The sequence below is a fragment of the Loxodonta africana genome, chromosome 2 (assembly GCF_030014295.1).
Source record: "Loxodonta africana isolate mLoxAfr1 chromosome 2, mLoxAfr1.hap2, whole genome shotgun sequence".
Classification (NCBI taxonomy): domain Eukaryota; kingdom Metazoa; phylum Chordata; class Mammalia; order Proboscidea; family Elephantidae; genus Loxodonta; species Loxodonta africana.
In genome coordinates, this window is record NC_087343.1 from 46,904,770 (window position 1) to 46,920,648 (window position 15,879).

The 15,879-nt window shown below is 40.0% G+C and overlaps 1 protein-coding gene across 1 annotated transcript in view; it reads left to right on the forward strand.

The window, feature by feature from the left end:
- Window positions 1-605: 605 nt before the first annotated feature.
- C7 (complement C7) overlaps window positions 606-15,879 on the forward strand; it is a 91,463-nt gene continuing 76,189 nt past the window's right edge. The window contains 1 exon segment of the mRNA XM_023545637.2: window positions 606-619. Coding sequence (XP_023401405.2) covers window positions 606-619 — 14 coding nt within the window.

Here is a 15,879-nt window from a genome sequence, read left to right on the forward strand (position 1 = left end):
GAAGTGATAATTGATGCTCAAGCAATAGGAGGAGGTGTGATAAGTGAAATAAGCCAATGGGGTAGCCTAGAAAATGATCCAGAATCATCTTCATTCAAGATAGGAAAGGGAGAAAAGTTGAATACGGGTAAAGACAGATATTGAGGCAGAATGGGAGATTGGGCTAGGGAGAAGGAGAGAGAGGAGAAACTAAGGGGGTTCAGTTCAGATGGCCTTGCGCTGTTAGTAACACAGGAAGTAGGGCATTTGCTGAGGAACAGGCAGGCAGGCCAGACCCTGGTGGTGTAGTGGTTAAGTTTGGCTGCTAAACAAAAGGTCAGCAGTTTGAATCCACCAGGTGCTCCTTGAAAACCCTATGGGGCAGTTCTAACCTGTCCTATAGGATCACTCACTATGAGTTGAAATTGGCTTGACAGCAATGGGCTTTTTCTTTTTTTTTAAACTACTACTTAGGTATTGACTAAAAGTTAATTTTGTATTTTTATATCAAGTTATTTCATAAAGGCCATATTTATTATTTTTGTCAGTAAAATTGCAGCTTTAAAATGGAAAATGATGGGTACCTTTGAGGAGTCCTTTACATCATAAAGAATATAAACTGCGAGATGGAACTAGCGGGGTGAGTGATTACTGATCCCTTTATGAGTGTGGGTAGTTTGTTACATCTTCTTGCATATTTCAATATATTTGTTCAGTGAACTTTATCCATATGCTCATTGTGAAAGAACATAAAATTGAAAACATGGGCATGTAAAAATTAAGGAAATATGTTGGCAGTGCGCTAAAGTAAAGATCTATGACGTATCACAGTCTGTGACGGTGATTTCTGTCAGATGGCCTTGTGCTGTTAGTAACACAGGGTACTTTTTAGCTTTTGGGTTAGTCCAGTTGTGCTGTGCATATTGGCTAATATTTATTGGACTAAGCTTACTATAAGTCAGGCATGGTGCTAATTGCTCTATTTGGATTTTCTCATTTAATGTAACTATCCTAACAGGACTGGTAACATTTCATTCTGTTTTATATAAGGTTGTCATAAGTTGGAGCTGGCTAAATAGCAACTAACAAAAACAACAGCAATTAGATAATATTATTTCCATTTCCAGATAAGGAAACAGAGGGTCAGTGAGACCAAGCACCTTGTTCAATCTTTGAATCCAGATTGTCTATCTTGAAGCACATATTTGTACCAGTGAAACTCGGATTAATGCCTAATGCCTATCTCTTACCACCCCTCAGGAAAATTCCTACTATTAAGGAGAAGTTTCTAGTTATGTGTTTGTGACTGTCGTCCACTGGTTTCTAAGATTTTTAAGCAGACGTTTGAAGAGGATTTTACTTCTCTCATGGCCCGTAGAATATGTAATGGTGAATCTGACAGTAAAACATACCTGTTTAAAGCAGTCTAAGGAGGTAAAGCTTGAGATTTATGGGACAGCCTGACATTTTCTGAAAGTAATTGATTTTTACTTTAGGGCTATTGTATGCTGCACTCTTGGTCAGATCCACCCCCTCACCTCCCCTTTTTAGGCACCACAAGTTTAAAGTGTAGCTCAAATAAACGACTTGATCCTTTGGTGGTCATTCTTCCTCTGCAGGACTTTTCATAGTGCAGTTACATAACCACTGAAATCCACGTATTCTAGATCTCCCTTCTTAGAGCTGTTTAACTAAATTCAAATTTAAACCAAGTAAAATGTAGTTTGGACTCGCAGGCTACTGCCACAGCATACATTTGTTGATAAATGAAAACCCAGATGACGTTCTGAAACCCTAACAGATCCAGGCTTTCTCTAAAATTCAGCCAGTGCCTACCATTGTAGAAAACCATCATGACAAAACGTCTTAGCTCTTCATGATTATAATTTTTTTTAATAATTTTTATTGTGCTTTAAGTGAAAGTTTACAAATCAAGTCAGTCTGTCACATATAAGCTTATATACACCTTACTCCATAATCCCACTTACTCTTCTCCAATGAGTCAACCCGCTCCCTCCTTCCAGTCTCTCCTTTCCTGAGGGTTTTGCCAGTTTCTAACCCTCTCTACCCTCCCATCTCCCCTCCAGACAGGAGATGCCAACACAGTCTCAAGTGTCCACCTGATACAAGTAGCTCACTCTTCATCAGCATCTCTCTCCAACCCATTGTCCAGTCCCTTCCATGTCTGATGAGTTGTCTTCGGGAATGGTTCCTGTCCTGGGCCAACAGAAGGTTTGGGGACCATGACCGCTGGGATTCCTCTAGTCTCAGTCAGACCATTAAGTCTGGTCTTTTTATGAGAATTTGGGGTCTGCATCCCACTGATCTCCTGCTCCCTCAGGGGTTCTCTGTTGTGCTCCCTGTCAGGTCAGTCATTGGTTGTGGCCGGGCACCATCTAGTTCTTCTGGTCTCAGGATGATGTAGGTCTCTGGTTCATGTGGCCCTTTCTGTCTCTTGGGCTTATAGTTATCGTGTGACCTCGGTGTTCTTCATTCTCCTTTGATCCAGGTGGGTTGAGACCAATTGATGCATCTTAGATGGCCTCTTGTTAGCATTTAAGACCCCAGATGCCACACTTCAAAGTGGGATGCAGAATGTTTTCATAATAGAATTATTTTGCCAATTGACTTAGAAGTCTGCTTAAGCCATAGTCCCCAGACCCCCGCCCTTGCTCCTCTGACCTTTGAAGTATTCAGTTTATCCTGGAAACTTCTTCGCTTTTGGTCCAGTCCAGTTGAGCTGACCTTCTGTGTACTGAGTATTGTCCTTCTCTTCACCTAAAGTAGTTCTTATCTACTAACTAATCAGTAAATAACCCTCTCCCACCCTCCCTCCCTCCCCCTTGTAACCACAAAAATATGTGTTCTTCTCAGTTTAAACTGTTTCTCAAAATCATGATTTTAATTTGATCCTTGTCATCTGAAACCATCAGGGCCACCAGGGCAAAGGTTTTCCAGTGTTGTAAAGGGCAATTTTTAAAGGGCAATGACGCCTGTCCAAAAGGAAAGTGTGAATTTGTGTAAATATTTCTTGATCTATTTAAACCTTAAACAACATTTTAGTGAAGGACTGGATACCAACAGGGAGTATTGCTCTAGGAAGCTCGCTTTGTATTTGTGCACAAATCACAGCATTTAATGCAGTGCGACCAGCCGAGATAAACAGCATCTTGTTAAGTATAACGATAAAACACTTAACAATCTTTATTTGCTGAAATCTTCCTTGGGATAAGGCTTTTCCTGACAGCCCTTTTTCATTCTTAAACTGTTCAGACAGTGACACTTTAATAGAACAAGCATACCACCTGGTGTACTTATTAGCTTAGCAAGCACTTGACAGAGAGCTTAAGAACGGTCAATGGATCTCCCTCCCTCGTGGTGTTTTAGCTCCAGGCCTTAATGCTAAGTTCGCGATTGTTTTACTTATGCCTGCCACTAGGGGGTACTGTTGCTTCTTTGCTCCAATTTCCAGCAGTTTGATTCTGATCAGATAAGTTCAGAGAGAAAAGGGAGTTTTCCTCTTCTCCAGTGAGTTTGTTCCTCATAAACCCCCAGAGTTGTTCCCAGCTGAATATGTTGGGACAATTCAGAACAGAATAAAATGGCTAGCGAATGAAAAATGTTTTCAAATATCTCTGAGGTGGACCAGAACAGCTTCCTGATAACCCTCAGTGGCCTTATAGTTTCATTAGAGTCCAAAGACATTAACAGTTTTTGAGGTGCTACTAAGGCAAATGAGGACAAACGGGGTGAGTAGGGAGTATGTTGTAGCAGGAGATGGGGACAGGTCTTTGCCCTCGCTAATTCTCCCCATGTTGGGCAGAAATCTGCTTCTCCCTCTGTGTTCCACTATTGGCTCAGGCACCATTTGCCAAAGTATGTCCCCTGGAATACAAGTTTTGGGGGTTAGTGGAAATATAAATTCTGGAGTCACATAAATTTGGGAAACTCTGGGTTGAACAAAGTTAAAAAAAATTTATTTAGTGTAGAACTTTTCATAACATTTAATTTACAAAGCACTGTGCTTTGTGAATCTCCAAGGTCAGGCATTTGTCAGAAGTAGATTCTGTAACAGTGGTTCTCCACCAGGGCACATTTGGCAATGCCTGGAGACATTTTGCTTATCACTACTGGAGGCAGTAACTAGAGTGTAGCAAAACAGAAGACAGGACACAGGACAGTTCCTTTCCCTCCACAGCAAAGAATTGTTGTTGTTAGGTGCCATCAAGTCAGTTCCAACTCATAGCAACCCCACGTACAACAGAACTTAACACTGCCGGGTCCTGCACTATCTTCACAATCATTGCTATGTGTGAGCTCGTTGTTGCAGCCACTGTGTCAATCCATCTCATTGAGGGTCTTCCTCTTTTTTGCTGACCCTCTACGACAAAGAATTATCCAGCCCAAAATGACAATAGTTCAGAGGTTGAGAAATCCTGCTCTATAATATACACAGTTTCTTAAACTTACTTAACCAAAATATTATTTTTTTCTTTCTTGAAGTGTCTCGAAGAGTTCTGCAGAAAATATGTTGGAAAACTCTGTTCTAAGTTCATCAACAATATCCTAACTGCCAAATGGCATGATCTTCCCTCAACAATCCCTCAATGCAATTTTCTTTGACCTCCATATGGCATTTGTCATTGTTGACTGAACTATTTTTCTTGAAATTCTCATGAATTGGCTTGACACTACATTGTTTTGTTTTTTTTCTGCTCCTTCTGTAACCTCTCTCCCTTTTGACTCCTCCGTCTTCCTGCCTCCTGAATCGGGGCACTTTTTGTGGTTTGTTATGTCACTGTGATCAGTATCTACAAGATCTCATCTATTCCCACGATTTCAGTGATATATCTTCATGCCAGTGACTCCAACTACATCCCTCACCCACATAGCTCTTCCCAAAGAGATCTACATTTCAAGTTATATGTTGGATGTTTTCTCCAAAATTAAAAAAAAAAAAACAGAAAGTCCCCTCTCCAAAACATCGCTTCTTCTTTGACTTCCTACTTATCTGCTCCTTTAATTTGTTCTTAAATTCTTCCAGTTCTCAGCTCAAAAAAGAAAGACCAGACTTGCTGGCCTAGCAGACTGGAGAAACCCTGAGAGTATAGCCCCTGGACACCCTTTCAACTCAGTAATGAGACCACTTCTGAGGTTGAGCCTTCAACTGAAGATCAAATAGGCCCATGGAACAAAACAAGACTAAAAGGGCACACCAGCCCTGGGGCAGGGACTGGAAGGCAGGAAGGAACAGGACAGGTGGCAATAGGGAACCCAGGGTTGAGAAGGGAGAGTGTTGACATGTTGTGGGGTTGTTAACCAGTTATAGAACAATGTGTGTATTAAGTTTTTGACGAGAAAATAGTTTGTTCTGTAAACCTTCATCTAAAGTACAATTAAAAAAGAAAAAAAATAAATAGATTAATGATGGAAAGAACTGTGGATAGACGAATGACATACGTGATATAATAAAATACAAATTGTAAAAAAAAATTCTTCCAGCTCTCTCAGCCAATCAGGCTTGACACCATGTTCAATCAGATACAAAGCCTTGTAGATTCTTCCAGTTCTTTTGACTGTCCCTTCCTAAATGGGGTCCTGAATGTCCCTTGTATGAACTACTGAATAAATTCCAACTCACTCTTCCTGCCTCCCCACTTTACCCCTGGCATGTAATCTGCATACAACCACTGTGTCAATCGTTTTAAAACACCACTTTGATCTCGTCACATCCTTTTTAAAAGCTTCCAGTGAGTTCCTACTGGACATTGGGTAAAATCCACACAACTTATGCTGGTGGTCAAACTTCCCACAGTCTGGCTCCGATCTCTAGTTAAACTCTTTGTTCCAATGGCTCCTTCATGGAAATTCCCAACAGAAGGCACACTGTTCATGTGAGAACAAAGATGTGGAGATGGCAGAGTGCAAAACACTTGGAGAAAGGCAGTTTGTGCAAGATTTTTAAAGTTTTAAAGTCTGTGGTCTACCTGAGCTGAACAATTCAAGCTCTAAATACTTATACCTACATTTCCATGCCTGTGAATCACCCTTAAGACTGAGTATACTCTAAATGGGCTAATGTGGTTCTTATAGCTTATAAGGGATGAAGAAAAAAGAAGGCTAGAAGGCTTCTGCCCACCCTTCTGCTTGTCAAAACCCATGTCCTATCACACTTATACATCCTCAGTAAATAGTTATTGAATTTAAAATGAACGAATTAATTAATAAGTGAATGAATGGAAAGCTATTACAGCAAATGTTATTTCTGTCCTGCTTATATCCCCTCAGCATTTACCTCTTCGTGACAAAGGTAAGTACCTGAAAATAACTGCAAATACCTGCAACTCTCTACATGAGGACTTTTTTTGTGGCTGCAGGTTTATGCTCAGCCTGCTCATAGAGCAATCAGAAAGTGCCAGAAAGTCAATGTCTCCAGAAGCTGCTCAGCCAATGATGGACAGGGTGTTGGTGAATAAATGCTCCAGTATGCTGACTGTTGAATAGGAAAATGAATAACAGGCATCTTACTTTGATTTTAAGGTGTTTCTTACCCACAAAACCAAATATTAACCCTAAAAAGTCTGACCCAAACTGCAAAAGCCTGCCAGAGCCTCTTCTACAGCAGTGTAAACTTGGCTTATCTTGTTTTATCTTATCTGATTCTGACTCATAGTGACCCTATAGGACAGAGTAGAACTGCCCCATAGGGTTTCCAAGGAGCAGCTGGTGGATCTGAACTGCCGAAGTTTTGGTTAGCAGCCGATCTCTTAACCACTTCGCAACCAGGGCTCCAAATGAGGGAAGACAGTGTTTCATCAACTATGTTAAGATTAGACGATGGTTGAGCTTCCATTTTTCTCCTTCCTTTTCTCTTTGTAAGCCTCAGCGTATCTAGTTTCTTCAAGCCACTCGCCTTTTCTGGCATCAAATTGTCTCCTTATACACATATAGAATAATCGCTCAGAATAAACCTTACATTCAAATTTTAGTGAGTTTTGATTATATTTTGACATTACTCCTTAGTTGGAATAATGAGATGTGCTTTGCACTATTTGCCAAAGTTCTCCATTGGGTCTGAGTTACAGTTGCCCACATAGTAATTTGCATCACAAAGCACCATTTACTGACTTCCTTTCTTTCCTAGACTCACTTCTCCTCTCACATCTCAGAAAAAAACTACTTGCAATTGAATCTTTGTCTCAGAATCTACTTCTAGGAGAACCCATACCAAGGCAACCACTGAAGGAGGAATTGCACATTGAGTACCTAAGAAGAGTCCATGACACCTGGAATTCCTGCAGTGGAATTTGAATACAAAAATTATTTCTTTCAGGAGTCAAGGGTTGTTTTCTTTGTGGCAAAAATTTCTCACACACACATTACTAACACTTTGACCAAATGATGTAGAAAGCATAGTCTCTGGAAAGAAAATTATCCAAGTTCTTCGATACAGGAGGAGAAAGTCATTAAATTGGAAAATATCCACTAATGGATTGTTTACTTATAAAAATTAGTCTCAGCTGGAATTTCCTTTCTAACTTCATACTTATATCTATCCTAATCATAATGTCCTCGCCATGATTCTCAAACAATGCAAATAAAGCTATAGCTGTTCAACAGGAAATCTGAAACTTTGCAAAAGATGCAAATTTCATGAAAACATGAAAACGATGTTGGAGAACTGCTGGAATAAATGCAAAGTCATGGACAAATGAGGATCCAGCAGAATAAGCAGAGGTAACAACTGAAGATGATGAAGTGGTCATAGAGGATGATCCATGATAAAAACTTTCCAACAGAATGATCTAAATGTCAAAGAACTAAGGGAGGCTCTTGGGAAAATCGGTGATGCCCTCAAATGTATTTGCAAAAATGGTGATCTTTATGATCATAGTATGAAAGCAGAAGCATGAAGAGATACATATTGTATTGTTATGCTTATTTTTTTAGAAAAAAAATTCTAGTCCAGAATGTTCCACTTACATTTTGAGTGAAAGAACTGCATTTAGATCTTTTTCCCACTAATCGCAAAGTCTGATATACAGCACCCTTTACGAGAATCATGAAAACATCTGCTTAGTTCAGTAGTTGAGACAGGAAGGAAGCTTATCTCTTGCCTTACACACAGAATGTCCTTTGGTTGAAAATCACTTAAACACTGATCTGAGAACATTTGCTGCCTTTTCTGATTTACAGATATGTTTTTCAGAATTATAGTTCTAAACAGTCCCAGTTGGCTCTAGCTAAGGTCTAAGTCATTGATAAAATGCATCTGGCTTCAAGACTTAGGCTAAGTACAGGGGCAGGCTCATCGTGTCCCTGGAGAATCTGGTTGGGGTAGGAGCTAAGTCACAGGATGACTTGTTCTGTATATGAATGCCAAGTTAATCCACACCAGGGAGAGACAGAGGGAGGCTGGCTGCTGGGCTTTTCCTGCTGTTGAAAAACTCACCTAGTTCCTACAGAGGAAAATTTTTACCTCTTTTCTGCCCTGAATGTTTTTGCAAACATGAAGGTAAGATAATAATTTCATTACTTTTGTAAATGGAGCTATCTCAAAAGGCAGTAATACTTAACCAAAAGACATCAGATAAGGAGAGAGACATAGGAAAATAGAGAAGAAAACAATCTGAGGTGATTTTTAAAAACCTTATTTGAAAATATTTAAGAGTTCAGCCAAAGTGAATTGCTTTTTCTTGTCTTGGATTTAAATTGCTGGTTCAGAAGGCTGAGAATCAAGAAATGGAGACAATGTTTATGAAAATCCCAAGAAAGCCACGAAGAAATACAATAATATTGTTGTTATTTCTCAGGGAGAAAATCCCATCTGTGTTGTATTTTTTTGCTTGAAATGGAGTCATGCAATTGGTCCCCATGATTTGACCTATCTGGCTAAGAACCTCATATAAAAGTGGATTTGATGACTTGAAACTTTAGAATTTGGAATCCTGGATAAGAGAACCAGGATTGTGAGAATAGAAGATACAGGTAGATGGAATGAAACTAGCGGTTTACCAAATAAACATGTTGGCCATACAAAATGGCCCACGCTAAAAAAAAAAAAAAAATTACTGTTAAGTCAAAGACAAGGCCAAAGACAGAAATCACCATCATAGACTGGATTTCTGGGCTGCAAAGTAAGTTGAAATTATTATTGCAATTTTATTATTATAAATTTCGGAATTTAATCTTAAAACTTTTTGAATTATACTGCTGAAGCAATAATTTCACAGCACTGTCAGCTGGTCGATTGCTCTGTAATTACTATGCTGTCTATTTGCAATATTCAATCCACACTTACTTTCCCCTGGGGTTAGATGAGGGATGAGATAGAGATTTTGAATAACTCGTGGCTTACCCAAAACCACCCAGTGCTCTGGTTTTTGAACTTGCAAAGTTAATCTGTTTAATGTTATACGGGAACAGCAAGTAATGCTACAAAGGTAAAATTATGATGTAATCTAAATTCTAATAGCCTGCCTTGTATTTTTATTTAAAATTGAGGAAGAATTGTTACCTCAAAAATAAATTCCTTTCAAAATTCATACTCTCTCCTAATAGTTGTATTAACTCTCAATCTATGTCCTTATTTATTTTACAATGAGACATCTCAATAATTGTTTTGTATTTAAAAACAGCCCTCACAATAATTGATTGTTATGCTATTTTACTGCTACAAAAATAAACATACTTTTATCTCCTAAAGTTTACTCTTCGGCCAAAGATTATACAGGTTTATGAAACAAACAATAACACACATGTGGAACGTGCTTCGTAGTGCAATCATGTAAATGAGACCAAATGGGCAATATCTGCCCAAAAAGCAAAGACAAGAAGGCAGGAAGGGACAGGAAAATGAGAAGAGTGGAAACAGGGAACCAGGGTGGAAAAGGGGAGAATGTTGACACATCATGGGGATTGCAATCAATGTCACAAAACAATTTGTGTATAAATTATTGATTAAGAAACTAATTTCCTCTGTAAAGTTTCACCTAAAGCACAATAGAAATATGTATATACTTTTATCTTTCAATTGATGATAGACTATCAACAAATAAAGCAACTCTTTCTCTCCAAGTTGCAGGCAGAGTTGCTCTCTACAGTTCAAAGTAGATATTCATAGTTTTAACAGTAAAACCAAAGGGCATGCTTCTGCAACAGGCTTCAGAAAAGGGAAACTCAGGGAAGCCTTGGCTGTCCTATCCTGAAAATGTAGTCCCTAGGTGGTGCAAACAATGAATGCGCTCAGCTGCTAATGAGAAGGTTGGAGGTTCAAGTCCATCCAGAGATGCATTGGAAGAAAGACCTGGCCATCTACTTTGGAAAAATCAACCATCGTAAACCCTACGGAGCACAGTTCTACTCTGACACACATGAGGATGCCGTGAGTTGGGGTCTCCATGAGTCAGGGTCAGCTCAACGGCGACTAGTTTTTTTCCTGAAACCAGTAGTGGTTCCCAAGTCTGGCCTTTTAAGAGAGAGTGAAGCTGGAGGTGGTGGTAGGTCTCGTTTATCTTGGCATCCATGTGAACTAAATCACACAGGTGGTCCCAGAATCACTTTGGTTGACTCTGTGTCCCTTGTACAGGAAATAACTTGCTTCTGTGGTATCTTAGGAAAGCTTTGGGACAAAAGAGGCTTGCTTTCCTCTGAGCTGGCTGCGGCTCAGTCTCTTGCTCCACCGTCCCAGGGCTGAACGTGGGGTTTGTGGTACAGGGTATCATTCCCTCACATGGGCCTTCCATATGGCCAGGCACAGTGACCTTGCACGTCGGGACCTCCTGCTTCCTTGCTACATCCAGAGCCGATGTGATGTTGTCAGCTGTCTACTACCAGTTGTACTGTGATGGTGTTTGTGCCTTTAAACCAATTTCCTTTTCCTGGCTATACTGCTACCTTAATGGTAAAAATAAGTTTAAAATTTAAAGAAGGCAATAATAGCTATTATTTCTTCAACCAGAGATAAAAATTGTTAATGTTTTAATTTACTTCTTTCCAGACTTTTATGTGAATATGTACACATTTTGTTAAATTGTTCTCAAACTGTACCTGCATCTCTTTTCTCATTATATCATAAGCACGTTGTCCTGTTTTGGACAATCTATAAAAACATGCTTATGATGGCTGTATAATGCCCCATCACATTATTGGGCTCTTTCACATTTCTTTATTGCTAGAGGACTTGCAAATGGATATTTATTTCTAATAAAGATATAATTAAAGTGATTTAAAAACCTGCCCTCTTATTTATCTGGACAGTGCCCTATCTTTGGAATTTATTGATCAATGTGCTAATTAGGACAAGCTGATGAATTAGATTTGATTTTTCCATGCTTTTTTGGAATTCGTGCATTTATTTGGGGCCCAGAATGGGCTCATGGCTAGACAAACAAACACAAAGGCCATACTTGAAACCTCGGGAGAATTACAAGATTAGATGTGATGGTTGTAGCAGGAACACATTATAGGAAGGAGGCAGAAGGTAGAGCTCATTCTGTGAAAAGGAAGAAGGGAAGGGAATTCTGGAAAATGTAGTTCCAACTTAGTTACATTGATGCAAAACAAATCTACCATACATTCTCCACTAAGTAATTCTTTTTTAGAATCAACTTAGATATTTGTTTATTTCTGTCATTCGCGTAACTTGTATCTATCTGTGATTGTTCTAGCTTGTCCATTTGATGATAAGCTCCCCCGAAGGCAGGAATGCTAATGGCTTCCTTTTCAGATACCCAGCTAGCAAATTTTCAAGGAATTCTCCTGGCTAATAATAGATTCAGAAGGAGCCCTGGTGGCACAGTGGTTAAGCACTCAGCCACTAACTGAAAGGTTGGTGTCTTGAACTCATCAGCTGCTCTGCAGGAGAAAGATGTGGCAGTCTGCTTCTGTAAAGATTTACAGCCTTGGAAACCCTGAGGGGCAGTTCTTCTCTGTCCTGTAGGGTCTCTATGAGTTGGAATCAACTCGATGGCAATGGGTTTGGTTGGGTTTGGTTTAGTAGATCAGCCTGTATAACTCATGACCTGAATCGGCCTGTAATAAGCAGATTTTGATGGGTTATAGTAAGGGATGTGTGTATAAAAAAGCATGTATATAGCAAAATAAGAGATGGCAAAGGCACTTCTGCTTAAAAGCATAAAAAAGAAAGCATAGTCCCTAAAATTTCATTGACAAGCTTGTAACAGAATGTTAAAAATTTAACAGGATGTTAACATTTTTATTTTCATGATGCCTTAGTTTTGGCTGAGGCACAAAGGCCAAGAACGATAAGTTCTCGGTACTCTCACATTTTAAAACATCCATGCATTATTACAAACAAAGTAGTGATGTTTAGGCTATCTCTGTCTTCAGGGCATGCAAGTAGAGACTTAAAAGCTGTGTGCCCTGGAGTATGGGTGTTATAGGGACTGACACACACTCCTGCTTGAGAAAATCTAAAGGAACAGGCTGGCCAGCCTGCCTCGTAGCAGAGTAAATCAACATAGCAGTATCAGAAACAGCCTGGGCTTCCAGAACGGGGCAGGTCAAAGACACGTACAGGTATGGACTGGATGTGGACCTGTGGAAGGGAACCAGACTTGGGCTGTCAGGGACTTTTTCTGAGAGAGACTGCCTGCAGGATGAAGCAACCCTAACAGACAGCCACCCAGCAGCAGTATGGAAAAGACTGCCAGGAAGTAAGCTCCGGTGAGAACCATATGTGAGGAACAAAGCGATGAATCATTTGTGCCGGAGAACAGAGGTTACAGATCCCCACTGGGGGATCATCCAAAGAACAAATGAAGAATCAGCATTCCAATGCCTGACACCCTGCTTCACCTCTAGCTGAACTCCGACTGGATCAGCCAAGCAAGAGTTTTAAAAAAAATTTTTATTTTCTTTAGATGAAGGTTTACAGAACAAACAAGTTTCTCATTAAACAGTACACACTTTTTTTTTTTTTTTTTTTACACACATTGTTTTATGGCATTGGTTAACAACCCCATGACATGTCAACACTCTCCCTTCTTGACCTTGGGTTCCCTTTTACCAGCTTTCCTGTTCCCTCCTGCCTTCTAGTCCTTGCCCCTGGGCTGACGTGCCCCTTTAGTCTCAAGCAAGAGCATTTTTGACTCTTCCCCTCTCACTCCTGCTCTGACTTTGGGGGAGAAGTAGAAGAAAGAGGTGGAGGAATTTTGACGTGGACCCCACCTCTCTCACATTGTAGGCACCCAGAAATTGGGAATAGGAGAAAAATTTTACATTGAATGAGAAATTGAAGTTTGAATATTAGACCGTTCTAGAATTTTTGTTGTCTGAAAAATGTAACTATTTGTTAATGCCTGAGAGTGACTAGTAAAGCTAGGAGAGGCTTTCCCAGGGACAGGAATAAAATGAGTGGACATGGCTCAGAGGAAAGGGATGATGGTGAAAAAAATAATCAACTGTTTATAATTAAAAAGCAAGCAAAAATTATTGTGCTTAACGTATTCATAGCATCCCCCACATTTTTTTAAACCTATTTCCAGACTACTCACAGCTGTTCCACGCCTCTCTGTATCTTTGGATAATCAGAATAATAATAGGCTTAAAGATTTGTGGGACAATACAAACCAGAAATAGGCAAGCAGGATTTTACAATTGAAAGGAAGATACCTAATAGGAGGACTGACGATCTAAGAGGGCTAGTGGAAGGGTCTAGAAGAAAAAAATTCATTTTATAACCTGTCCCCAAAAAACAAATCCATTGCCTTCGAGTCCATTCCGACCACGGTAACCCTATAGGACAGTGCAGAGCTGCCCCGTAAGGTTTCCAAGGCAAACCACATGTCGAAAAGGTGCAGCTGATGAGTTCAAACTGCAGGCCTTTTGGTTAGCAGCCAAGCTCTTAACCACTGCTTTGTAACCTGTCTGGAGCCATGGTGGTGCAGTGGTTACGAGCTCGATATTCTGGCTTATGCTTTCACATAAAGATGATTAGAAAAGTTCTCAGAGTTGTTTTAAACACTGAGCTAAGTACTAAGGACGTGCCTAGGGCTGTATCTCAACTTTTGAGTACTCATCTTTGAAGCTCACTTCCCGTTTAGCTTCTCAGCACTCACCACGGCCACGCCTTCCAGGCTTTCTATCCTGTGGGTGTCCACATGGGTGCTGAAGTTGGAGAGAGGGGGAGGGGAGACAGGGATTCAAAGACGATGGGACCCTAAGGAAATATTTGAGGCCTTGCGCCTGCAGCACTAGAGAAGTAAAAAAAAAAAAAAAAAAATTTTGTCAATTTTTTTACCTGTAGCACGAAAAAAAAAGAGAAGCCAAAACAATACCCAACCCGTGGTTGTTTTTCCAGAAATGAACAGTAGGAGGCGGGATCAACAAAATGGTATTAAACTTCTATTTAAAATAGAGACCGAAAAGAAAACAGAATCTTGTAGCCTTGTCTGTGGTTCCTTCACTCCCTTCTGCTCCCAATTCACAGATCTCGACTTCGCAAATGCATTGATTTTCGACTCAATAAATGCAAACTAAAATAATGCCTTATTGTTCTTTGTTCACCAGGCATTCAGTTTATTCATTTTGGTGGGATTTATAGGACAGTTCCGAGTTTTTTTAAGGTGAGGTTTTTTTTGGGGGGGGGCGGGTTGTGTGTGGAAATTATTAAAAATTATGCTTTTCTGAACTGTACATGTAAAAAAAAAAAGTTAAAATGGCGAATGTTTTGTTACACATGTATTTACCACAATTAAAAAACTCTTTTTATTCTTAGGCCATTCTTTGTTAAGGTTTGATTTTTCCATTGCAGCCTGATTCTGTTTATACCTCCAAGACTTTTTTTTTCTCTTGCTACATTTTTAGAAAAGGCAAGGATAGCAAAAGAATATTTTACTATTATTCTTATTTTACTTTAATTTTTTTTCCCTGTAAGGAAGAAACTTGAAGATTAAAAACACATCAGCATCCTTGCTTGGCCAAGTACCATTATGTTACGTGAAATACAGAGAATCCTGGCAGACCTACAAACCCTAGAGCAAGTAGAATTTGATCTTTGAATGTAATCCTTGCAAAACATCATTTGGACTTCAAAGTTTGAGAGTTTTTAAAGGAAATAGTTCTATCTGCTCTTGAGGACTGGAAAACAGCCATCATCGTTTACTCATGGCCTTGTTTTGCTTTCACTGTCAGTTTGATGGGACAGGGCCAGGTCAATTAATTTCATCCAACTCTCAGGCCATGTGGCCAGCACTATGCTGGGTATTGGGGAGACAAAGAGGAGTACGACTGCACTGAGAGGTTACTGGGTGATTCAAAGTATGAAAGAGCCCATTACAATACAAATGTGATAAGGGCTTGCACAGGGTGCCGGGGGAGATGAGACTAAGCCAGCTTCTCTTCCTAAGCCTCGAGGTTTGGGGAAGACTTTGGCTTTCTCTTGGACACAAAATAGACAAGAGTAAGTTGAGATTGTTTCTGGGTCAAAAATGCTGAGGTATTTGGATGATTGTTGCCATATCAGAGATATGGCAGAGGTAATGTTAAAAACTACAGGCTAGCAAAATCGGTGGCAGAGGAACACGTGAGACACACACAATTCTGGAATGGGACTCAGGGTAACCTGACAGGCTGGTGGCAGAGTGATTAAGAGCTATGGCTGCTAACCAAAAGGTCAACAGTTCAAATCTACCATGCCTTCCTTGGAAACCCTACAGGGCAGTTCTACTCTGTCCTACGAGGTCTCTATGAGCCCAAATTGACTTGACAGCAATGGGTTTGCTGTCTTAAGGGAAGTAAGAATCCCCTTGACTGTCTCTAAGTCTAGGAATGTGCTCAAAACCCGGAGAGCAGGAGTCCTGGTTCCTTTATCCTTTGAAGAGCAAGGTTTTAGGCAAGACTTCCTGAATTTCTTAGGATTGACCCATGCCACTTCCC